The 26203-nt window shown below is 42.4% G+C and overlaps 1 protein-coding gene across 3 annotated transcripts in view; it reads left to right on the top strand.

The window, feature by feature from the left end:
• Positions 1–26203, top strand: part of IMPA1 (inositol monophosphatase 1) — a 450995-nt gene that overhangs the window by 219389 nt on the left and 205403 nt on the right. For all 3 annotated transcript variants that reach the window (XM_044089366.1, XM_044089368.1, XM_044089367.1), the window contains exon 7: positions 19625–19733. In XM_044089366.1, coding sequence (XP_043945301.1) covers positions 19625–19733 — 109 coding nt within the window. The remainder of the gene's footprint in view (positions 1–19624; positions 19734–26203) is intronic.

The raw sequence follows: 26203 nt of genomic DNA, 5'->3' as shown, positions 1-26203 counted from the left end.
GATTAGATTTCTTTTTCTGTGAACTACATTTTTTTCCATATTGGTAGATCTCTTCCATAACCAATTTTTCAAATATACCCAGCATGTTGTTAAGTGGGGGTGTATATACACTTTTCTTTTTAAACTCCACTTCTCCCCTAGTTGCCTTACCATCAAAAAAGATGGCTAGGTTCAATTTCCTTAAATATTTTTTAAAATCTGTTATATAATCAACTACGTTTATATCCGTATTTGGAACATACTTCATCCCTTTGGATAATAATGTAAAATGTTCCTCTTTAAGCTCAACACTAGAGTAGTTGTATATGTTGAATTCACCATACCTGCTGATAATGTCATTAACTTTCACAATACAATGGTCATTCACTGCTAATCTTGGCTTCTGTAACCCCCGTCTTCCCCTGTGTCTTACACTCTCCATTCTTGTTCTTTGATACTCTTCCCTGCAGGGGTACTCCCATCTTGTGTCCTCCCCTAAAAAATCCGGGGATTGGGGCAACCTTCGTTGCACATCCACTTTGTAATTCCTTCTATTTCCTTTATTCTGGAATACTCCATTTTCTTTCGTATAATATCCTTTTTTATTATTGTTGTTGTATGTATTGTTTTTATAATTTATTTTTTCCCATCTATACACATTCCCCTTCCTATATTGCTCAATGTCCCTTTTCATTTTACTACATTTCCTTTCATACTGTTTCATAACATGACTTTCAACCCATGTATATTGAGAGTTTAAAATCAATTCATATTCATCAAAAAGTAAGTCATTTTCAATAATGTTATTAAGTTGTTCCAGTTCAGCCATTAAAATACATATTTTCTTATCATTACAACTAACTATAAACTTCATAAACGAAAAACCAAAATTGTCAAACATTTTGGCACATTCTTCTTTAGTACTAGCATCCAAGTCAACCCCCATGGGATGCTTAAAAAATCTCAAGCCCATAGGAACAATAGCACTGTCCAAACACTTTTTCAGGTACATATTCTCGAGCTGTAAACTTTTCAATACCTTTAACTTTTTCCCAAAATCAAAAATTATGTCCTTAAGTGTTTTATTCTCGGCCCCATCTTTATCGTTACTACTTTCTTTATTTTCTTGTCCAAACCCTCCTTCAAAATCAAAATCGACAGCTATAAAGTTGTTAAAGTTGTAACGAGCTTTATCGTTTCCATTATTTCTGGTAAAAGTACGTTTAACAGTACCTGTACGCGTATCGTTTGGTCCAATGGCATACGTTTTCTTGGGCACAGTCTGCTTGGGTTTAGCGCCTGAAATATTGTAGTCGACCTCCGATCCACATCCGTCTACCCTGGTAGGACACCCTATGCTTTGGTTGTCGTCTTGGTGGGATCCATAAGAGGCTCCTTCATTCAAAAGTACGCCGTTCACCTGACCGTTAGGTAAAGAATCCCCATTACTTCTCTGGACCTGCGTGCGCGATTATGTCATCCCTCTCTGGGTCCTAGCCTGGGAACCAGGTTGACTAATCATTTCCAGAAGTCTAGTTAGTTCCCCTCTCATAATGGCCATTTCGGACTGCAGTCCATGAATATCTTCCCTCCTCGGGGAAAATATGGAGGGTAACTCGTCAAGAGAATCCATGTTGTCACAGTACAACTGAAAAAACGTGAAAGTCCTGGAACAGTCAACTAAATAATAAAACGTGAACCAATCTGTTCCTGGTTACAACATGTATAAAACACTAACACGAACGGAATGGCAGAAAAATCTCAGTATATCTCTGTTTATTAACTTAAAACATACAGGTTAAGCGCTTTCATTTAATAAAATAGACTTCATCAGAACAATACTCATCACAAAATGTTTTTCTTAAATACATACTCATACCAATCACATTCAATTCAATTTACTCCATAATTGATTCTTAAAGTGCTAGTGTTAAATTCTTATTCTCCCTATTGACTTGTATAGCTAATATTTAGTACAATTAATAAAATAATAACAGAATTCGTAAAAAGATACTAACAGAATTCATTAAAAAATACATATATAGGTGACTTTGTGTCTATTTTTATTCAATATACATACAAAATGTAAAATATATATATATATATATATATATATATATATATATATTTTTATGTTATTTATTTGTTTAAAAATACCAACATAAAAATCTAGTAACTAACTACTACTATTTTCCAATATGGGTTTAATAGATATATACTCATTAATACCAGGGAGGGGCACAGAAGCATTTAAGTGGATCTGCCACCTTGCCTCTTTCTCTCCCAGTATTTTCTTTATGTTGCCACCCCTGGGGTTATGTTTTACCAATTCTAATATTCCAAAGTGAAAAAAAGAACATGTAGTACTTCCATTCAGGTGTCTCCATAGGGCATTATTTCCATCTTGTTTTCTTATACTATAACAATGATCGTAGATCCTATTTCTCAAGCACCTGTCAGTTTTTCCAACATAAAAACATGGACACTTAGTACATTTTGCAAGATATACAAGGTGCTTGGACCTACAATTGCCCTTCGGGAAAACAATTGATTTTTTTTTCACTTTGGAATATTAGAATTGGTTAGAATATTAGAATATTAGAATTAGAATTCTCCTTATTTAGCCTAGTGAGTGGGATATCAGTGTGCCTCACTATCAAGTCGCCTATGACTAGTGTGTTGGGCATGCTGTTTTGCCTTAGGGGCTTTGGTTGAGTTGCACACTGTTTAGGAGAGTTATGTGTCTCGTGATTAGTGTTGCGTTGTGGTGGTCGAGGACGTTTATGCCTTGGAGGTCTCTGCTGTTTTGGTAGTTTTTATTGAGAGCCACCGCAAAGTTGAGTGTGTGGTTTGTGTTTTTATGTGAAGGCAGTGCTGGTGTGTGTTCTGGAGTGCTATGCATTCCATGTGGTGTGGTGCAAGTGTTGCAACTACATATGCAGTTAATTTTGCACTGCACATGTAGTTGCCTGTCAGGAGATGTTTCCATCGTCATTTAGATTTGACTTCATTATACATAGTTATGATGATATTGTTGCTTTGGTCTCCTCTGTGTGTGCTACGTAGTATGGTTTGGACCCTTGTCCTACAGGGCTCATTATACCATGTCAGAATGTACTGGTCACTTACCTTTACCAGATTCTTGCTGGCTCTTTAGATGAAGAGTTGTTTTAAAGGAGGCACGTATCACACTCCTTTCCTGAAAACATGGATATATGCATGCTGATGACTTGGACAACTATTGCTCTATGCCCAGCCTTCCCATCCTGGCTAAGGTTCTGAAGAAGGTAGTGTGTGTACAGTTAGACTTCTTTTTAAGATAAAGGGGTTTATATGATCCAGTCCAGTGTGGCCCTTGTTACATACATATCACAGAAATGACACTTAGAAGAGAATATAATGATCTCCTTATGGCCAGAGACCAGAGTCATTATTCAAACCTGGTAATTCTGAATCAATCATCGGTATTTGACATGCTGGACCATGGAATCCTTTTCGATTGATATATTATTTGTGTGGTAATTCGGGTGTGGTCCTGGATTGGTTTGCCTTCTACCTTTTTTGATACACTTGAAAGTTTGTGTTTGGAATTCATTTCTATGCTTCTTACTCTCACACCTGCAGTTCTGCACAGGGTTCTATTCTGAGCCAATTGTTGTTCACCCTATATATATATATATATATATATATATATATATATATATATATGCTTCCTCTTGGAGACACCATTAAAAGGGGAGGATTTATGTTACCATTCCTTTACTGAGGATACTAAATGGTTATTAACCATTTGAAGACAGTTGCCATGGCTATACATGCCAACCTGAATGAATCGTCTTCTCCAGTTTCTGCCAGCATTACTTACTGTGGAGACCAGCTGAAATTTGGGTGCAAGAGGCAATGACCAGGTGTCATTATTGATAGCAAACTAACTTTAAACAACCATTTGTCAGCTGCTGTCAAGTCTTTCTGTTTCTATTTCAAGAACATATCCCTGATTAAGTGTCTGATTCGATCCGCAGACCTTCCTGTGATGGTGCTTTCATTTGTCTCTTGTTGTTTAGACTGGTTCTTTGCCCTGTACATAGGGTTGTCTGATGGTGAATTTGACTGACTACATCTTTTTTTAACACCTTTATTGAATTATCACTTAAGACACAGGCAAACATACATTTATGTAAAAGAAAGCAAACAATGTTGACATGTTCAATTACAAACATTATACATCATTAACACACTTTTGTACAATTATCATCAATCCAGCATTATATAAATTGCTCAATTCCTGCCTTCCCTTAAACCTCACTCCTCCTCCAAAACATTTTTCTGCATGTATTGTTACAGTTTCCATTTTTCCTATGTATTTTGCTCTTACCCTTTTCTAACTATCCCACTTCCAGGTCTTTTATCTTTGTTATGGTATTCACTACTTCAAATACAGTTAGTTTAGATTTTGGTATCCATTTTCTAGTAATTGCTTTTTTGCCAGTCACCAGAATTAAATTTAACAAGGCTTGACTATGTCTAGGCAATTCAGATCATGTATCCCAACTAAAAAAAAAAAATAATTTTTTTAGTTTTACCCATTTGCTCTCCTAGTATGAGTACTCTGTGTGGAATTTTTAAAGTCTACCAACAGACTGCACTCCCAAAACCTATTTTCCCAGTTACCTCTTGCTTACTCATCACACCTCCAACATTTGTCATCTACCTAAGGAAGAATTCTTTGGAATCTGCTTGGGGTATAAAAATACTTATGCAGACACCTCCTAGCAGCAATCATACATCTTCTAGACTTTGTTGTATACCTGAGAGCCATACTTTTGTCCTCCCATTGTTTCCTTGTGCATTACTTATCTGATATCTGTTTATTATCCTTTCTAGCCTCCTCTGATTGATTCCTGTAGCTATCATGCAATATTTTATACGCTGTACAAATTATCCCTTTTATCACAGCAGGTTCTGTTCTAGATTCAATAAAAAAAACTTAGGATTCCCCCATCCCTTTCTCTTTGCTTGTACTCTGACATCAGTCCCTGATGGAGAAGGCAGTCTCTAGCCTGCATTCCAAATGTCTTCTTGGTTGGACTGAAAAATGTCGATCCTTCTTCTTGTCCTCTCTAGTTATTTGCACTGAATACCTTGGTTCTTTTGCCAGTTCTTTCCAGTAAATTCCAGTCTCCTCTACCGTGTTCTCTGTAACCCCAGTTGCAATCATCCTTATTGGCAGAATCTGTTTTCTCCATTCTTGTGTTGGCTTAGTTCTTAGAGTACTTCCTGCCACTAATCTGATGTTGTTGCCTCTCATTTGCTCTTCAACCTATGGTTTTGGATCCAAGCATCAGATCCGACTTGGCCGCATACCAAAGCTCCAGGCTTCAAAATCTGAGCTCCTCCCCTACCTATGATGTTCCTGTCCTCCAAATCCCTCAGATCTTGTTTACCCTGCTTCACTAAGCATTGGATATCTTGCACTCTGAGCTCCTCGGGGTTGTTTTTTGGTCAGTGAGTCAAAACTTCTTTGTCTGTCTTGACTTAATTTTATAGAGTTTGCCTTCCCTATCTTCAGTCTTCTGTTTCTTCGTTATAGCGGTTTTCTAGGATAGAGTTTTCTTGTCTCTTTCCTTCCCTCCCTTCCCTACCTGTGTTTTCTAAACGGCTTGTAGTGATATATAAAAAAAAAAAGTTCTTCTTACTGCTGTAGAAGCTTAAGTTTGTATATGTTTTTCCTGTTTGTTGGAATTTAAATTTAACTTCTAACTTAATCGTGTGTGTGTGTGTGTGTGTGTGTGTGTGTGTGTGTGTGTGTATTTCTTGTGGGTTGCTGTCTTTTTCTTATTAGCAAGGCTGATTCTAAACCCACAGGCTTTAAGAAGTGCAGCACTTGTGGGCACAACATCCCACTTTTGGATGCGCACTCAGAATGTGTGGTTTAACTTGGGGCGGCTCACCTGGATTCTACTTGTTCCATCTTTGCCGTCTTTAATCAGCGGGTGCTAATCAGTAGGCACAACAAGCTCATTCTGAAAAGACTCCTTTCTAGTTCTTCTTCCTCAGCCACTCCATCCACTTCAGGGGTTCAAACCCCCACTAAAAAACTTAAGGAGCGAAAGAGTTCCCAGTAGATCTTCTCATTTGGGTAACTTCCCGCCAAAATTTCCAGACCTTCAGAGCCGTCCACTTCAGCTCTTATAATCATCCAGGCCTCCCCTCCGTGCCGGAGCCGAAACTTCTCCCCAGAGCTGGTGACAACCAGACCCAAGTCCCCTCTTGTGCAGCAACCCAGGCCCTCTTCCAGGCCTGCTTTGGTAGCTTCTTCCATTAGGTCTCCCCGAAGCTTTTTTGAAGCCAAGGTGGGCAGCATGATGGTCAAATTTCTCAAAGCACAAATCCAGCTGGAGATCTTGGCTGCTCCATCCCTTCCTGGATCCACAAGCAGTATTCCTATCTTTACCTCCTTCCTGGATCCGCAAGCAATATTCCTATCTTTACCCCTATTTTTCCTTCTCCAATCTTACCCTGGATTTCATAGTTATTGGGTCCAAACCTGTTTGGAGTGAAGACATCGAAGCTGACAGGTACTGTTACCTTGATTCCAATGGTCTCCCTGATTTGCCCAGCTCTGACAGTTTTGGAGCCATAGTTTTGGTGTTGGTTTCAGGGGGTTGATGTTGGCCACAAAAGTTTTGGAGCTGTCTCTTCCTCACGGGGCTTTGGCATTTGACAACTCAGCTCCAGTTCCTCACTCAGATCCGGGGATGGTTAAGGTTTGTGGATCTTCTCCGTATACAGCTTCGGCTCTGGTGGGGGTGCCTACTGTGTCCTGATCTCCCTCGACATTTGCGGTGGTGGAGAGGGCTCTCTCTGCATCCAGAAGAGCCTAGATTCTATCTGCTTCAGGACCCGGCCCCACTCCAGCAGCTTTTATGCCTGAGATATCTACTCTGTCCCATCCGGGGCAGCCTACCCAAAAGGACTTCCAGTTACTTCTCTTTTGGAACCCTCAGACTTTTTTGATACCTCCCCCAGAGCACCCTCACCGAGGAGGTCCCTCGGAAGCACCAGTGCGAAAGGAGACACTTGGATACCTCTTTCGAATCCCTCACAGAGGACTCCAATCTCGATGAAAGGGTAGGGTCCCTCATATCACCACCCGAGGATGTCTCCTTTGGAGACATCATGGAAATTCTTCACAAGAAGGGTGGTTGGTCTTCCAAAAGCCCTAACCCAGATTAATCAGTGTTTCTGGAAGCCTTTGCGTCAGGCCCATCTACTTCTTGGTTGTCCCCCCTGCAGACCCCCTTATTGACCTTGTAGTCCTGCAGGGCATGGAAGGATCCTGACGCAGTGGAACCAATCCCCAAGTGGCCCGATATGATCCTTAGTGCCTCTTCTGACCACCCACACTGGACTAAGGGAATTCCCACTGAAGCCATGGTGGTTGCAGCTGCCACCAAAAAACAGCTGACCCAGAAGAGCTCCACTGTCCATCCCCCTAATAGGGAGTTTAGGGCTTTGGACAGGGTCGGAAAGCGGAGCTTAGGCTTTAGCGACCTTCGCTTTGCTAGTGTTGAACTACTTGGCACACGTAACCAGGCTACAGAGGGACTAAGTTAAGGAACTCTCTACTTCTTTCCCAGGGTCCATGTCTGCTGAGGAAAAAAAGACCTTTTCCTTAAGAATGACAACCCTTCACCATGCCTGGATGAGGCTGTGTGACTTTTCGAAACACTATAAGGTGTCCTTCATTAACGCTCCTTTTGATAGATCAACACTTTTCATTCCAACAGTTAAAGACACACTCTCCCAAAGTGAAAAGGACAGAAAGAACTTGTCTGCCATCAGAATGCTCTTCTGTCCTCCTCAATTGACCTTTTCAAGGAACCATCATGGAGGTAGGAAGTTCTGTGGTTCCGTAAATCACAAGGTCCTTTTCCGGATTCACAAGGGGAGCTTTTTCACTGAGGCAGAGGGGGAAAATGGTTATAATGGCAGATGCTGCCCTCATGGCAGAGGAGGTCTGATGAAACAAGGGTCTTGAGATTCTTTCTCGGACAGACCTAATCAGCGATTCTGAGGGATTGCCCAACTGCTCAACTCTGGAGGCAATCGGGGATGTTTCTCTACACCCAACTGCCTCGGAAGCTATTCCATACCCTTTTTCCAAAAACCCTCATCAAACAAGATCCTACCCAATGTTCCACCCATCAATGGGAGGCTGCAGCATTAGATATTTCAAAGCTGATCTCAAAAACAGTCATCCAAAGTGTCTCCCCAGACCAGTTCAGATCAGGCATTTACTCCAAATTCTTTTTAGTGCCTAAAAAGATGAGGGACCTCAGACCCGTTCTGGATCTCACCTCTCTAAACAAGTCAGTTGCCAAATCAGAGTTCTGAATGGTCACAATACAGTCCATTCTGCCCTTCCTACAGAAGGATGACTGGATGTGCTCTATAGACCTTCAGGACGCATACTATCACATCAAGATGAACAGGTGCTCCAGAAGATATCTCCACTTCAGGCTGGGAGCCAATCACTATCAGTTCAGAGCACTGCCCGTTGGTCTCATCACAGCCCCCCAGGGTGTTCACCTACTGTATGGCAGTCATGTTAGTTCACCTGAGACTGCAAGGATTCCAGGTGTTTCCTTACCTAGACAATTGGTCCTAACAGTTCCCACCAGCCATCGACTTGTAGAAGCCAGAGAATACTTATTCCATCTAACATTGACCTTGGGCATTTCTGTCAGCCTAAAAAAGTCCCATCTTCACCCAGTCCAAGTCATAGACTTCATCGGAGCATGTTTCAACACTATTCAAGCCTTCCTACCTCCTGACAGGATTTCCAGTCTGAGAGCTCATGTCAAACAGATAATGGACATCCTTCCCCCACGCAAGTCTTATCCTAAGGGTTTTGGGGTCCATGGTGGCCACAATCACCATGGTGCCATTAGCTTGCCTTCACATGAGAATACTTCAATGGACCTTAGCTGTACAATGGTCTGTCCTACATTGCTCTTTAAATTACCTAATCTGGATCTCATGAGCTTGGAAACAGTCTCTCATTTGGTGGATCCAATCCGACGAGCTTCTCCAGGGGCACCCGTTCATTCTACCTCCTCCCACGGCCACTGTGACCATGGACGCATCCCTAATCAGATGGGGGGGGGTCATACAAATGGTCCAAGACGTGCTCCCCCCTAGAGACCAGTTTGTATATAAACATTCTGCAGATGAGAGCGGTGTGTTGCAGGCCCTTCATTCCTCTCTTCCAATGGGAACTATTGCTGTTTAGTCAGACAACATGTCAGTGATCTGGTACATCAACAAGCAAGGAGGAACCAGGTCTTATCCTTTGTGTCGAGAGGACATGAGATTGTGGCAATGGGCGACTTCTTCCAACCACTTTCTTATAACAACTCACATTTCGGGGAAGTCGAACATCCAGGCGGATAGGCTCAACAAGACCAATCTGATGCCTCATGAGTGGTCTTCAGTCCTTCAGTGGCAAATGTGATCTTCCAAGAATGGGTCAACCTTGCTGCATTCTGTTCGCGTCTCCCTCCAGCACTGAGATCAGCAAGTTTTTTGCCCTGATCTCTCTCTCCTCAGGGACAATGCCTGAGAGAAGCTGTAGTCCATGCTTGGCCCCCCAGCTTGCTCTACGCCTATCCTCCTCTTCCGCTCATTCCCAAATTTCTGCAGAAAGCTCAGAGGTTGAAGTGCCAAGTCATCCTCATTGCCCCCTTTTGGCCCAGACAGGTTTGGTTCCCCTGCCATTGGTCTCACCTAGTTTGTCCACCTTGGATGCCTCTCCAGACCTGTTGTCCCATCCCTCAGGACACTTCCATCCAGATCTTCTGAACCCGAAACTAACCACTTGGTTACTCCACTTCCAATGATGGTTACAACCCCTGGGCTTTCTTCCCGAGTTAGAAAAAGTTTGACTGCGGCACACAAACCATCCACGAGGAGGCTTTACAATAGTACGTGGAAGAGGTTCTCCATCTGGACTCATCAGAGCAATCTAGATCCTTTTTCTGCACCAGTTTCAGCTGTGCTGGATTTCTTGGCATATCTTTTTACTAACAGGGTTAGTTTTTCTACGGTGAAAGTGCAGCTGCCGACCATTTCCAGTTTTCACATGGGGGAAAATCCTTTTGCTTTAGCATCATCTAAATTATGCAAGGCCTTCTTGAAAGGTACCTTTTTCCTATGTCTTCCTATTAATGACCCTTTGCTTCCCTGGGACCTCACCTTGGTTTTACATGCTTTAGTTTCACCCCCCCCCCCCCGAACCTTCGTCTAAGGTAAATTTAAAGTTTCTGGCCTGGAAAACCATTTTCTTGGTGGCTCTTACTTCATTCAAGAGAATATCTGAGTTACAGGCTTTGTCTTGCAAGCCTCCATATCTGATTTTTCACAAGGACAGAGTTACTTTGCACACTAAACCTTCCTTTCTGCCGAAGGTCACTTCTGAGGCTAACATAAATCAAGTTATCAATCTGTTTGTTTTCTTCCCTAATTTTCAAAACAAGGGAGAGTATCTGCTTCATGCATTGGATGTACATAGACAACTCTGCTTTTATTTAGATAAAACCAAAACCTTCAGGAAATCTGACCAACCCTTCATGTCCTTTTCTAAGTCCAGGTTGGGTAAACCAGTCTCCAAGGTTACCCTGGCTCATTGGATAACTACCTTGCCACATTAAGGCCCATTCTACTAGATCTGTTTCTACCTCTTCTGCCTTCTGGTCGAAACTTCCCATTGATGAAATTTGTGCAACTGCTGCTTGGTCAAATCATCATACCTTTATTTCCCATTACAAATTAGTCATTATTTCTAGGAATAGGGCATCCTTTGGTTCTGCTGTGCTCCGGAATACCCTTCCTTGAGGGGTGCCCAAGTTCTTTCTATAGCAGGGACTCTGTCCTATAAGTTGAAGAAAAATGAAGGCAACAACATCAGATAAAGAAGTTTTGTACTCACCACAACATTCCATCTGTGTCGTTGCCTCTCATTTATGCTTTAACCTTCCCTGCCTCCATCCCCCTACCTTTTGAAGGGCCTAACAGAAAATTTTGGACAGATACTTCTGTTCTGACCTTTGAGCTCCTGAAATATTCCCACATGACTTATCTTTTTACATCTAGGTAACTTCTTCCTGTTTACTTGTCCCATGATTATGTGATATACTATGCTGCAGCAAACTCTGTCTGAGGGATTTGGATGAGTCGAGCATCAGGAAGAGCTCAGATGTTGGAGCCTGGAGCTTTGGTATGCAGCTGAGTCAGCTCTGATGCTCGGATCCGAAGCCCAGAGGTTGAAGAGCAAATGAGAGGCAACAGCACAGATAGACCGTTATGGTGAGTACATAACTTCTTTTTTTTTGTTTGGCTGTTGTGAGTCTCCTTAAGGATTTGCATCCCAAATTCTGTTCTCTCCTTATTTGTTGAATTCCCCCTGCTTCCTCATCATCTCATTTTTCTCAGGAGCAGCTCTTTTTGCTGGTATGATTGCATATTTACTAATATATATCTCTGCTGCTTACTTGTGGCCAGATTTGGAGCATACACAGGAAGTGCCCTCTTACGTAACAAATCATACTGTGGAACACCAGTCCAGTTGCGTACATGTACTGTCAAAAACTTAATGCAGTCTGTTCCTTCCAGTTTCTTTGTTATATGAAAAACTATTAAGTTTTCTTTTTGTATTATCTTCTAACTGTACTATTTTTGAGACATCTGCTCTTGATAAGCCAGTTTTATATTAATTTCAGTCTGTAATTTCTGCAGTTTTATCTACCCATCTGAATAGCTACTTAAAGTTTGTAATTCTTCCACCTTCTGCCATTTGACTTTTTAATATTCATCCAGTGTCTCCCTTAAACCACATCTGTGTGCATTTGATTTATCTATTTCCTCTAAAATACTGGAGGAACTGTTTTTTGCTGAGCGGCTACAAGTGTCTTCCTAACCAGAGTTTTTCCTTCTCCTTTTCTGATTTGATTTTTCTTTACTTTCTTTAGATTTCTTCTTTGGTGGCATGCATGCAGTGTTCTAGGCAGAAACAGAAGTTTACCCAAATGAATTACTATCTTTTTTAACAACTTCTCAGTTTTGTCACTGCAGAGTTCAAATACTCAGTGTAGCAATCTTTGAAGACCTACTTACGAGAACTTTTTGACTGGTACCAGCAAAGTCCTTTTCCTAGGATCAGCCTAACAGGGACAACTGGCTGTTCGTGAAGTGCTACTTGAAAACTCTGGCTTCCCTGCCTTTGCTTTCCAATGTCCATGCCTCCGGAATAGCCTGCCTTTCTCTCTGAGAGTTTCCTCCACTTTAGCTGTCTTTGAGCTCCTTAAAACGTACCTGTTTGAGCTGTCATATGCCTAGGATACCTGCCATGCTGTATACTTTCCCATCAAATTTCATTTCAAGAAAGATCTACTTTTATTTATTTATTGTTCACCTGTCTTAATTGATAGCTATTTAGTGTTCTTTTATATGCGTCTGTGTTATTGTTTTGGATATGAACAAATTAATGAAATCAGATGTGAATGTAACAAGCAACAGTCTTTAGTTCAGAATCAGTTAGCATTTGCTAATAAATCCCTACATTCTCCCAGGTGCCCTGTTTTGAATACTACTCAAGTGTGGCACAAAAGAAACTGGAATATTTAAACATTTAGTAATATCCCAAAAGCAAGGAGGAAATGTGAAGATTCATGCTGTTGAATATAACTTGGAAAACTCTGGAACAAGCTACTTTATGCTTTAAATTGTATCCATGAATAGAAAGCCTTCGTGATATCTTCAGAAACAGTGCAATTTGTAATGTGATGTGATTTAGAATCTTTTTATGTAATGTAAAACTGTGTTCCAAATTATTCAGTTCTCTGTGTTTAACAACTTAAGAGTTTGCACTTGTACAGTACCTTGTTTTTATTGATGCTAATTTAATTTACAGTGCTCAGTGCTACTAGTTAACTAGTCATTTACTGTAGACGTCTGTAGTTTATATACTAGTTGTCTGAGTAGTGTTTGTATGTGCAATTTCTCTGAAAAGTTATTTATACATCCTGTATGTCTCTGCAGCATGTATGCTAGGTGAAGATGTCCTTATAGTTACCACTGTAAGTATTAGTGCAGTAACACCATTCAGTCTTTCAGTTCACTGTCTTTTTTTATTTCCGCTGTTAACTGTAGTTATGCATGAGAGCAGTTTTTTTACTTACTTATCAAATGATACATAGACATAGTTGAATATCCTTTACAGTGAATATTACATATGGTTAGTATATGTTATCTGTCTGTATGATAATACATGCTGTTATCTTGGTTTATACCGCTCTGAATAGTATGCTCTCTCATAATATCACAAACTTGTGTACTCAGATGTTTCTTGGACTCCACTGAAATGCTCAGATGGACATTCTAGTCTACAAACATAAGCAAGTAAAAACAAAAAACATGTAGTATGGACTACATGAAATGTTATATAATAAATGGTACTTTTAAACATGGTGTATTGTGTTAACAAAAATGGCAAAAAATATTTTTCTTAAATTAGGACATATGCTACTAGCTATTGGTATAGGTATATTATGTTTGATGTTCTTCATGTTTCACTGTTGCAGTCATCACATTTGGGTTATCTGCTTGCAGTAGCTGTCAGTCGGCCTGATTATCAAAGTCTTGGGTCCTGCGTCAGTTGCTGTCTCATCTTCCGTGACGTCAGGTAGTCAGGGGTATAAAGCATGCAGCTAATGCCATTACATCAGTCTTTCTTGCCGTGCGGTGCCCAAAGCAGAAGCAGTTCGCAAGTGCCAGTCAGTCGACTCCTGAAATTTTCATTTTCGAGTTTCAGAACCCAAGTCTTCAACTAAAGCTAAGTACCCCATTGGGCAAACTTTTTCTTGCTCTAAACCAATGTCAGTAAAAGTCAATAATTGTATTTCTTGTGGAAAGCAAATACCTGATAAAGATTTTCATTCGTACTGTATTCTTTGTCTAGGCCCTGACCACGTCGTCCCTCGCTGTCAGTTTTGTGTCTTATTTAAATCACAAACTATTCGTTGTCTGAACATTTTTGCTGCTAAATATTTTGTTACTCGGTTCAATTATCCAGATATGACTTCGGTAAGCCACCCGACTACCGACTTTCCGAAAAAACGCAAAGATAAAGACAGAGACAGGCCGCCTAGGTCCAAAGCTGCCAACGATGCTTCTCCTAATCTAGCTGCCAGTTCGCCGGTACTCAGTGAGGCGATTTTGCAGACCCTGATACCCACTACTTCAGATTCGCAGGCCACTACTGAGACCCATTCGGAGTCCGGCATGCTGCGAGATGGTTCAACTTTGGAACCTGCGGATGTCTCTACCTTGGATGGGTCCAGAGCAGCTGTGCAGGCACCGGCTTCTGAGGGTGTATTCAGGCCTATTGACTTGCATATTAAACCGATGCCATCTTCTTCTTCTAGGCCTAAAACTCGAATCATGCCTAGGAAACTGACACCCAGACCGCATGGTCAGGACTCTATGCCTAAAAAACTAATGATACGAATGGCTGAAGACCTTATTACTTAAATCAGGGGAAGCCAACCTTCCCCCTCTAAGAGACCCAGGACTAAATTTGCTTATGATACTTCTGACCAGGATTCTGAAATTTCTGTCTCCTCTGATGACCAGGATTTACCCTTATCTACCTGTGAGGATTCTGATGCAGAGGACTCTATTCCCTCTGCTTCTCCCCCAGAGGATTTTTCTTTTGGTGAAACCTTGCATACTCTTAGGGAGCATTTTCACTGGGAAGGTCAGAATTACTCTGATTCTAAAAAGAGGCTTAGAGATTTCTTACTCCTGCCCCAACACAGGCCTTTAGCTATCCCTCCTGTGCTGGACATTGTTGACAATTCCTTTTCAGAATCTAGCTTGGCCCCTGACTCTTTAATTCCTGCTCCCAGAAAACTTGATAGATATTACAGGGTTCCTGATTCTCACAAGTTCCTTTTTAAAAATCCTTCTGCAGATCCTGAGACCATTTGACAGGGACCCAAGGGCATTAAGGCTACTACTGCCAAAGATTCTACCCACTCTGATAGAGATTACAGGGCCCTGGATAGATGAGGTAAGAAGGCATACACCTCTGCAACCTTGGCCATCAGGGCCTTAAGGTGCCAGTTCCATATGTTTAAGTATCAGCAGAATATTATTGGATTGCTTAAACAGAAAATTATGTTGATTCCTGATTGTGCTGAAAATAAGGATTTACAGGATTTAATGCATTCTGCTGAACAGGTTGGAAAACATACTTTGCAATGTGGTTTTGATTCACTAGAGGCATCCTTCTGTCACTGGGTCTGTACTTAGAAGGCATGCTTGGCTTAAGGAGCAATCTTTGCCAGATCATGTTAAAACTAAATTGCTGGATGCTCCCTTAAATCAGGACCGCCTGTTTGGCGACAAAGCAGAAGTTCTTAAAAAGATGGAGGAAGAAGCTAAATCTATGCAAACTGTTAAAGATTTCTTACAAGTGCAGCCTCCTAGATTTAGTAGGCATTGGCCCTCAAAAAAATTGGTCCTTTCCTGCCTCTTCCAGGTCTTCTCAGTTCAAACCCAGAACCAGCAAAACACCCAGGCTTCAGTCCCAGGGTACGCACAGGACTAAGCAGTGGGGGGCTCCCACTTCCAAATCAGGGAGTAGTAAGACTCCCCCCTATGGTAAGCTGTCTCAATGACTTAACTTTAAAACTTCCAAGCACTTCTCAACTGACTGCTTCTTTAGGGGGAAAGATTGCTCTGCAAGCAGAAAACTGGGAACTCATTACCCAGGACAAATGGGTTTAAACAGTTTCCTAAGGATACAGATTTCACTTCCACACGTTACCAACCCCAAACGGTTGGCCAGATCTATCCCCAAATCAGTGGGCAGGGGCTCAAAAGCAAGTACTCTCTCTCTTAAAATTAAAGGCTATTCAGACTGTATCAGAAGAGGAAAAGGGACAAAGTTTCTACTCAAAACTTTTCCTGGTACCCAGAAAAAACAATTCATGGCGTCCTGTCCTGGAACTGTCTATCCTAAACACCTTCTTGGCGATTCCAAAATTCAAGATGCTAAATCTTCACCAATTGCTTCCCATGATAGGCAAAGATGCCTGATTGGCAACACTGGATTTAAAGGAAGCGTACCTGCACTTCTCAATCAGGGATTCTTGCAGAAAAATACCTATGCTTCAAAGCAGGCTGCATGCACTTTCAGTTCTCTGCACTGCCCTTACGCTTATCTACTGCGCCCAGGGTATTCACAAAGTGCCTAGCTCCAGTCATTGCATTTTGCAAGCAAAGAAATATTCAAATATGCCCATACCTGGACGATTGTCTAATTCAGGCAGAAAGCCAGGACATGCTTCTGAATCATCTGGCATTTGTACAGAAGGTGTTAACTTGTCTGGGGTACTCCATAAACGAAAATAAATCACATCTGGTGCCCTGTCAACAAATTATATTCCTGGGAGCAAGCTTGAACACAACTTCCGAGATGATATTCCTCACGCCAGAGAAACAAATTCATTTGACAACTTACTTCAAACTAGTGGCCACAAAAACCCTGCTATCTGCAAGGCAAATACTGCAAGTCCTGGGGTTCATGGCCTCGTGCATTCTACTAATTCCATATGCAAGACTGCATATGAGGAAACTACAATGGTATCTTAAAAGCCTATGGTGTCAACATTCTCAGGATCTAGAAGCAATGATTCTTATCATACCTTGCCTACGGTTAGAATTCCTTTGGTGGGCAGAGGCCTGCCACCAAAACAAGGGACTACCATTCACTCTACCCCCTGCCGCCCAAACCATAACAACAGATGCATCAGACTATGCATGGGGGGCTCACCTGGCAGGGAAGTGCATTCAGGGCAAATGGAACCAGAGTCAAATGCACCTGCATATCAATCAAAAAGAGATGTTAGCTGTACAAAATGCTCTGACAGCCTTCAAGGACCACATTCTTCCAGGACAATTAATGGTAAAGACGGACAACACCACTGTTATGTGGTACATAAACAAGCAGGGGGGTACTCATTCTTACCCCCTCTGCAGTCTAGCCATGGCTTTGTGGAACACAGCCTTGAGCTGCCAAGTTCATCTATAGGCTCAGTTCCTGCCAGGAAAGCTAAATACACTGGCAGACGAACTAATCAGAAATCTCATGGACCCACACGAGTGGAAACTGGAACCAAAGATTTTCAACATGTTGATCAACAAATGGGGGATCCCAGATATAGACCTGTTTGCCTCCCCCCAGAACTACTAATTGGACAAATTCTGCACAAGGACTCCCCACAAACAAGCTTGGAAAGTGGATGCTCTGTCCTTCAGCTGGAAAAAATCTATCAGTTTATGCCTTTCCTCCTCTGCCTGTCCTCTTCAAAGTACTACTAAAGATTAAACAGGACAAACCAAGGATGATACTGATTGCACCAGACTGGCCATGCCAACACTGGTACCGCCTCTTGCGCAGTGTGTCACAGCTGGCCCCATGGCACCTACCTCAGACCCCTACCTTGCTGTCTCAGCAGGAGAGCCAGATTCTGCACCGCCAGCATCAAACCCTGAACCTGGCAGCCTGGCTAATTACCTAATCTCTCCGTTACCATCCTTCAGTAAACAAGTGTTGGATGTCATTTTGGAGGCAAGGAGGCCTAGTGCTAAAAAATCTTATGCTTAAAAATGGAAAAGATTCTGTGCCTGGAACCAAACTCAAGGGACGGTCACAGCAGTGCCCAAATTACCTCAGATTCTTCAATACTTAACTGAGATGCTTCACAAGGGCCTTTCCTTTTCCTCCATCAAAATTCACGCCTTAGCCATTTCAGCTCATTACAACACAGAACCATCCCTCTTTTCTCACCCACTGCTCAAGCAGTTCCTCAGAGGGGCCAAAACCTAAGACCACCCAGGAAAGCCCCTACTCCAGCCTGGGACCTTAATTTTGTATTGGAAAAACTCACTCTTCCTCCTTTTGAGCCAGCTGCAACTGCAGAGTTAAAATTCCATTCTTGGAAAACAGCTTTCCTTTTAGCAATCACTTCAGCAAGAAGGGTATCTGAATTACAGGCCCTTATGGCAGTGGAGCCTTTCATCATCTTTCATGCGGACAGGGTGTCCCTCAGGACCAATCCTTCTTTCATCCCCAAGGTGGTATCCAGTGTGGCTCTTAATCAGTCCATTCATTTGCCAACCTTCTTTTCTAATCCACAGAACAGAGGGGAACGGATACTGCACTCCCTAGATGTGCACCGACAACTTAGATTTTATTTGGACAGGACTAAACCTCAAAGGAAATCTGAACTGCTGGTGGCATTTGCTGCAGGGGCAGAGGGGAAGGCTATTTCAAAGCAAACTATTTCTAAATGGATAGGCCGTTGCATCAATTTCTGCTATAAGCACCATGGAAAAACTACCTTACAGAGGATTAGACCCCATTCAACCAGGGCTGCATCTACCTCTACAGTCTTTCTCAGAAGTGTCCCTACCAAAGACATCCTAGAAGCTGCTACCTGGACTTCTGTACATGCTTTCACCAAGCATTACCATTTGCCAATTTTCTCTAAATCTAGAGCTGGCTTTGCCACTGCAGTCTTGCAGGGCCTTATAGCTGGTCCGAATGCTATCTGAATTCCTCCTCCCATTCTTAGCTTTGGGAATCTACCCAAATGTGATGACTGCAACAGTGAAACATGAAGAACATAGTACAGTTTTGTACACTTACCATAAATGTAGATGTTCGAGTGTATTCACTGTTGCAGTCCTGGTTACCCTTCCTCCAGTCCCCTGACTTCTTTTGGCTATACCTCTATTCTCCTTTGCTATACTTAAAAGCTTTTTGGTGTATTTGCTTTTTTGTTGGAGGTATAACCTTGTATATATATTTAATTGCTTCCCATTAAGGGGGGCACCTGACGTCTGGGGCAAGAAAAACTGATGTAATGGCGTCGGTTGCATGCTTTATACCCTTGACTACCTGATGTCATGGAAGATGAGACAGCAACCGACGCAGGACCCAAGACTTTGATAATCAGGCCGACTGAGGGCTACTGCAAGCAGATAACCCAAATGTGATGACTGCAACAGTGAATACACTTGAACATCTACATTTATGGTAAATGTACACAGCTGTACTTTTGCATTGCTTATGACGTGGGTTCAGTTAACATCTTTTTTGTCATACAGGCATCTAAGGTAGGGAGGAAATAAGCATCTTTTCTTGCTCAGCATTTCTGCATAGGTGAGGAGTATTTTGAATTGCTGTATAACCAGTGGAGACTGAAAAACCTGCAATAGAAAGTGCACATGTAACAGGCACAACACTGGGGACATAGTCTTGTATAGCCATTGTGCTCTTACTTCCTGGAGGAAAGGAGTCCTATATGATCAGCTGACTTGGAGTGACATGGGCACAACATTTTGGAGACATTACCTTATTAATGTGGAAAAAAGGCTCATTAGCTAGATTAAACCTAATCTGCATTAAATGTTCCTGTAGTTTTTTTTTTTTTTTTGTAGATTATATTCTTTTTGTAGTAAAAGTTGTAGTTTTTATTAACAGATTTCACTGATACCTGCCTCCTTCTTTTTTCAGATATTTCAAAGGCACTCATAGTGACCGAACTTGGTTCATATCGTTCTCCAGAAATTTTAAGTATAATTCTTTCTAACATGGAAAAGCTTTTGCGAATTCCTGTTCATGGGTAAATGTCCTCTATTTGTATTTTTTTCAGTTTGCTTTACTGATAGGAATCCTGTAATAAAAAACTATAAACTTGTATAAATTACTGAATGTGTAACAGAAGAATTTCATTAGCAAGAGAATATATTCATACGGTATGACAATCTGTACCAGTAAGAGTTTATGTTTATGAATATGTTTAATTTGGCTATTTCACATGAGAGTGCTATTTAGACAAAACAATATAGTATTTGGGCTTACTTTGAGAAACCCGGCACCCCCCAACACACACACACGCACACACGCACACGCACACACGCACACACGCACACACGCACGCACACACACACACACACACACACACACACACACACACACACACACACACACACACACACACACTTGTTGAGGCCTTTTGCTGATACCAGGTCTGATTCAGACCTCTGGGAGTCCTTCTTAAAAGAGCATTGGCAAAACCTGTTTAGATGTTCTTAATTAGTTCACTGTTGTTGTAGCCATTACAATATGGGACATATCTTGCCAAAGATACTGTACATTTGGCAAGTCTACAAAGCTTCAAGCTCCTTCTTGTGCACCATACTTCCATCTTTAGTATGCTAAGACATGTTAGAATTGGGGGGAACAAAAGGACATGCCAAACCTCAGAACTTTCTTGCCTACAGCAAAGGAGGGTGAAGCCTAAAACTGTAAGTGATGTCATGTTAGAATAAAAAAGGGAGAAGGATAATGCATCCCAGCCAGGGGAGGGGTTTCTGATCCTCTCTTCTTTGTGTCTGCCCCATACCCCACTTAGACATTAAGCTAAAATTTCTGAAAGAGCTTCATTATTAGCTTTATTTAATGGATCCCTGTCTAGTTAATCTACTATATCCAGCACAAATCTGACCCCCACCCAGGGTCTTTTATGCAAGACTTGAAGAGATGTGGAAACCCTGCAATGTGAGTAATAAGCTTTTCATTAAACAGGAAAAAAAAATTATTTCAGTTCTGTTTAAATATTAAACTTGTACTTACAGTGACCTGTGTGGGGATACTTATTTGTACTTTTCTGCCTTTTTCCCACATTTTAGCCAAAAAAGTTATCAGTTTGCACTTTTAATTTGTTCTTGGACCTTTGTCTTGTAGCTTAATTTGCAGTTTTGGAAAGATTGTGTTTCTGCATTATACTGCACTTCTATTTCCACAAGTAGAATTATTTGTAGAGGCTATGCATTTGTATTTTAAACCCTACTGGGCCTTTGTCTTGTTTCATTCACAATTGTGTGTTGATACTAGGTTGCCACCACTCTGTTTTTTTTCCGGACTATCTGGAAATCAAACTGATTGTCCGGTAGTCCAGAGAACACTGTACAAACTCCGGTATTCTGTTTAAAAAAAGAAACAGACTATCGGCGTTTGCTAAATCGTCAGATTTACTATGTCTTTTTACAGAAAAGCATAGTAAATCGGCAGAAAGCATGCATCGGGAACAGAAAAAAAGAGGGCATTCCTCATCAGCTGATGTCTTAAAGACGTCACAAAATGGGTGGAATGTGGATGATAGAGGGGATGGGTATGGGCATGGTTACCGGTGATGCAAGGAGTGTGGCCTTTCTCTGGTTTTAGCCACAAAGAAAGGTGGCAGCCCTAGTTGATATTGAGTGCCCACCCAGCAAACCAGTACAGCTCTTGAGTAAACCTCCTTTACTACATGTCTCCTCCTTATTTTCCCTGAGCTCAGCAAAGCTTGGCATCCTAACCTGTGTTCCAGAAGTGTTTTACATGTATCCAGTGCCATCAAGGCAACGTTAAGTACTTATTGCTAAATTGCACTAGCTTAAGTTATAGTGAATGATCACTTCTGTTTTCCTGCTTTTATTTGTGTATTTTGTAGTATTTTTGTAAAAAAAAAAAAAAAAATAAACCAAACAAAAAAAACTGCCGATGTCCTTCAAGGATGCATCTGCAGTCCTAACAAATGGGTTGTCCTGGCCTCAGGCAACCCTTCGGTCGGCCGGATTCCAAAGTCTGGGTCTGGCCTCGGCTGGTGTCGCACTTCACCCGACATCATAGCTGCAGTTCTTCGGGTATAAAGGCATCAGCCGACACCATTTTCCTCTGTCTTTCTTGCCGCGTGGCTCCCGAAGCAGAAGCTGTTCGCAAGTGCCGGTCGGTCAGATCCAGAGATTACTACTACCGAAGACTTCTAAAAAGCTAAGTACCCCGTTGGGGACTCTTTCTTGCCTCAGCCGATGTCAGAAAAAGTGAATAACTGTTTAACTTGTGGGAAACAAATACCTCATAAAGACTTCCACTCTTACTGCCTACCTTGTTTAGGCCCAGACCACGACGTAGCAGCTTGTTTAGCCTGTGCTTCCTTCAACCGACGGACGCTTAGACGTCGGTCGGAGTTTGCCGAGGAGTTTTTCAGCTCCGCTTTTGCTTATATCATGCCGTCGGAGACTCCGACTTCGCATTTAGCTAAAAAGCGTAAGGAAAAGGACCGACACTCGTGGTCCGCGGTTTCGGCCGAAACCGCGGTTAAGCCAACCGCGAGTGTCTCGGTTTCGGCTGAAACCGAGTCTGCGGTTCTTCCTTCGGCCGAAAGCATGCCTCCTACTACCGAGGCCTCTTCCAGCATGGCTGAATCTGCTACTGAAATTCCTCCTGCTCTTACAGTTTCTCACGATTTATCAGATACTATTCCCCTAGATGTATCTACTCCTGCACGTGGAGCTGCTAGGCCCCCTGCATCCATGTCAATTAAGGCCTTTGCCAGGGCTAAAGCAGCTAAATCTTCCAAGGCCGTGCCTACTAAAGCCCCCTCTCACATGCCTAGCTCTAGTACTCAAATGCTTAGTCTAGCAGAGGATCTCATTTCTTTGATCAGGGGATCCCAGTCTCACCCTGATAGGGCCTCTCAACGTCGTCCAGAGAAGAGGCCTAGAGCAGAACCCCTGAGCCAGTTTCCACTGATTACTCCTCAGACAAATCAGAAAATACAAACCCTCCTGAGGGCCCTTATTCTCCATATGAGGACTCTGATGCAGAAGACTCCATTCCTTCTGCCTCTCCTCCTGAGGAATTTTCCTTTGGGGAAACCCTGCATGCTATGAGGGAACAATTTCAATGGCAGGATCAGGATTTCTCAGACTCTAGGAAAAGGCTTAGAACTTGCATTTGCCACAGCATAGGCCTTTAGCCATTCCTCCAGTACTTACAGTTGTGGATGATGCATTTAATGATGCTTGTACTGCTCCTGATTCACTCCCTCCAGCCCCTGCTAAGCCCGACAGATACTACAGGGTTCCGGACACACATAATCACTTGTGTAAGGCTCCTTTGCAGATCCTGAAACTGTTTCACAGGGCCCCAAAGCGGTAGCAGCTACCTCTGCCAAAACCCACTCCCTCTGAAAGGGAATCTAGGGCCTTGGAGATGGGGTAAAAAGTTTATACTTCTGCAACTCTTTCGGCTAGGGCCTTAAACTGTCAATTCCACATGATTCAGTATCAGGAATTTATGTTAGATCAGTTATCTAAAAAAAATTTCCTCACCTGAACCTTTAGACCGAAAGTCTCTTCAGGAAATGGTACATAACATACAGCAGGTCAGTAATCATTCCTTAAAATGCGGCTATGATGCACTGGAGGCCTCCTTTAGATCAGCTATGACTGGTACAGTGATCAGAAGGCATGCATGGTTAAAAGAGCAGTCCTTACCAGACCATGTAAAATCAAAGCTCCTAGATGCTCCCATGGATAAACACAATTTGTTTGGCTCTCCTGCACAGCAAGTGCTTAAGAAGGTGGAAGAGAAAGCAAAATCTGTCCAGACAGTCAAGGATTTCTTACAGGTCCAGCCTCCAAGGTTTAGTAGGAACTGGCCTTCCAAGAATTGGTCCTTTCCAGACTCCAACAGAGCACAGAGTGGCAGGAATAGGCGCACAAGAGGCAGAGGTCAATCCAGAGGTGCCTACAGAGGACGTCAGTGGCAGTCTAACAACCAGCGAAGTACTGCTGCAGACCCAGCCACTACCACTTCCACAGGACAATCACAGTGACTTGGCTCTGAAGCCGCCTACCAGGGAACAACTAGAAGCACCCTTAGGCGGAAAGCTAGCCTTATTTTCAGTAAACTGGCATTGCATTACAGGAGACAAATGGATTTTACAGACAATAGACAAAGGTTACAGGTTTCACTTCCATACTCTACCAAGGAAGAGAGGAATGCCAAACCTACCTCCAAATCAAATGGTAAACGCTCTAGAACAAATAGACAACTTAAAAAGGATGAGAGCTATAGAAAAGGTACCATCTATGGAACAAGGGCAAGGATTTTACTCCAGACTTTTCCTGGTGCCAAGGAAGGAAAATCAATGGAGACCTATTCTAGACCTGTCCGCACTGAACACATGCCTCATTGTCCCAAAATTCAAAATGCTGACTCTACAGCAGCTTCTTCCCATGCTGGGCAAGGAGTCTTGGCTGGTAACTCTAGATCTCAAGGAGGCATACCTGCACGTCCCCATACGACCAAATTGCAGAAGATACCTCAGATTTCTTGCAGGATCAGAGCATTATCAATTCTCAGCATTGCCTTTTGGCTTATCTACTGCGCCCAGAGTATTCACGAAATGCCTGGCATCAGTAATTGCTCATTGCAGGCTTTAGGGAATTCAAATTTACCCTTACCTGGACGACTGCCTGTTACAAGCGGACAACAAAAACAAATTAACAAAAGACTTGAAAAGGGTCATTCATCTACTGCAAGCCTTGGGATACACAGTCAATATAAAAAAGTCAAGACTGCTGCCATCCCAAAGGATAACTTTCTTGGGTGCAGAACTGGACACATCAAATCAAATGGCATCCCTCACAGCAGAAAAACAAAAGCACCTTCCACTCTACTTCATGGCATTAACAACGCAGAACCAGCTTACAGCAAGGAAAGTCCTGCAAGCCCTGGGTTACATGGCATCCTGCATAATTTTGATCCCACATGCCAGACTGCATATGAGAAAGTTGCAATGGTACCTCAGGAATTTATGGTCTCAGCACAAGCACAGCCTAGAAACCCAAATTCCAATAATTCCATGCCTGAAGCAAGAATTCCGATGGTGGGCTCAGGCCTGTCAATTGAACAAAGGACTGCCCTTCCACAGCCCTCAACCAAGCCAGACTATCACCACAGACGCCTCAGACCTTGGTTGGGAGGCACACATGCTGGACAAGTGCATACAAGGCTTATGGACTCAAGACCAGCTAAACCTACACATAAACCAAAAAGAGATGCTGGCAGTAAAACTGGCAATTCAGGCATTCAGACCGTTTCTCCAACAGGGACAATTGCTGATAAGGACAGACAGCACCACAGTTATGTGGTATATCAACAAACAGGGAGGCACACATTCATATCCTTTATGCCAGATGGCAATGGATCTCTGGAATGTGGCCCTAAGCCTCAACATACAGCTCAAGGCAATATTTGTGCCAGGGAAAGAGAACATACTAGCAGACATCTTAAGCAGGACTACCACGGATGCCCACGAATGGATGCTGCATCCAGACATCTTCAAATCCATCACAAGGAAATGGGGACTACCAGAAATAGACCTATTCGCATCCCCACACAATCACCAATTGAAAAAATTCTGCACAAGGACATACCACCCACTTGCTTGGAAGGTGGACTCCCTATCTTTCAGTTGGGAAAACCTGACAGCATATGCATTCCCACCTCTTCCTTTGATGCACAAGGTGCTATTGAAGATCAAAGAAGACCACCCAAGGATCATCCTGATAGCTCCAGACTGGCCGAGGCAGCACTGGTACCCACTACTGAGGAGTATGTCTCGAACTCATGGCCTCTACCCCAGGTTCCTTTACTGCTAACACAGAACAACTTCAAAACCCTGCATCCGAACCTGAAAACACTGCAGCTAGCTGCTTGGAGCATTGCATAAGACAAAATAACCCAGATTTATCAAAAAGGGTTAAAGACATTATCTTGGAAGCTTGCAGACCCTCAACAAGAAAAACTTACTCAGCGAAATGGAAAAGATATTTCTTTTGGAGTGCAGCAAAAGGGCAAAATGTAGCACTGGTAAACATAGCTAACATCCTGGAATACTTAGCAGAGCTTTTCCACAATGGCTTGTCTTACTCTTCCATTAAGATTCATGCATCAGCTATTTCAGCAGAATACAACATGGATCCTCCAGTCTTCTCTCATCCTCTACTCAGGCAGTTTCTGAGAGGAATCAAAAATGTAAAGCCACCAAGGAAGCCACCATTGCCTACATGGGACTTGAACTTTGTGCTAGAAAAGTTGACACTTCCCCCTTTTGAACCAGCAGCAACAACAGAATTACAGTACTTATCATGGAAAACTGCTTTCCTGCTTGCAATCACTTCAGCAAGAAGGGTTTCTGAATTACAGGCATTAATGGCAGTGCAACCCTTCCTTATCTTCCATCAGGATAGAGTGTCC

This window comes from Protopterus annectens, chromosome 12.part0, assembly GCF_019279795.1.
Source record: "Protopterus annectens isolate FY-2018-M chromosome 12.part0, PAN1.0, whole genome shotgun sequence".
NCBI classification, from domain to species: domain Eukaryota; kingdom Metazoa; phylum Chordata; order Ceratodontiformes; family Protopteridae; genus Protopterus; species Protopterus annectens.
The sequence above is the reverse complement of the archived record's forward strand: the minus strand, read 5'-3'. Positions and strand labels throughout refer to the sequence as shown.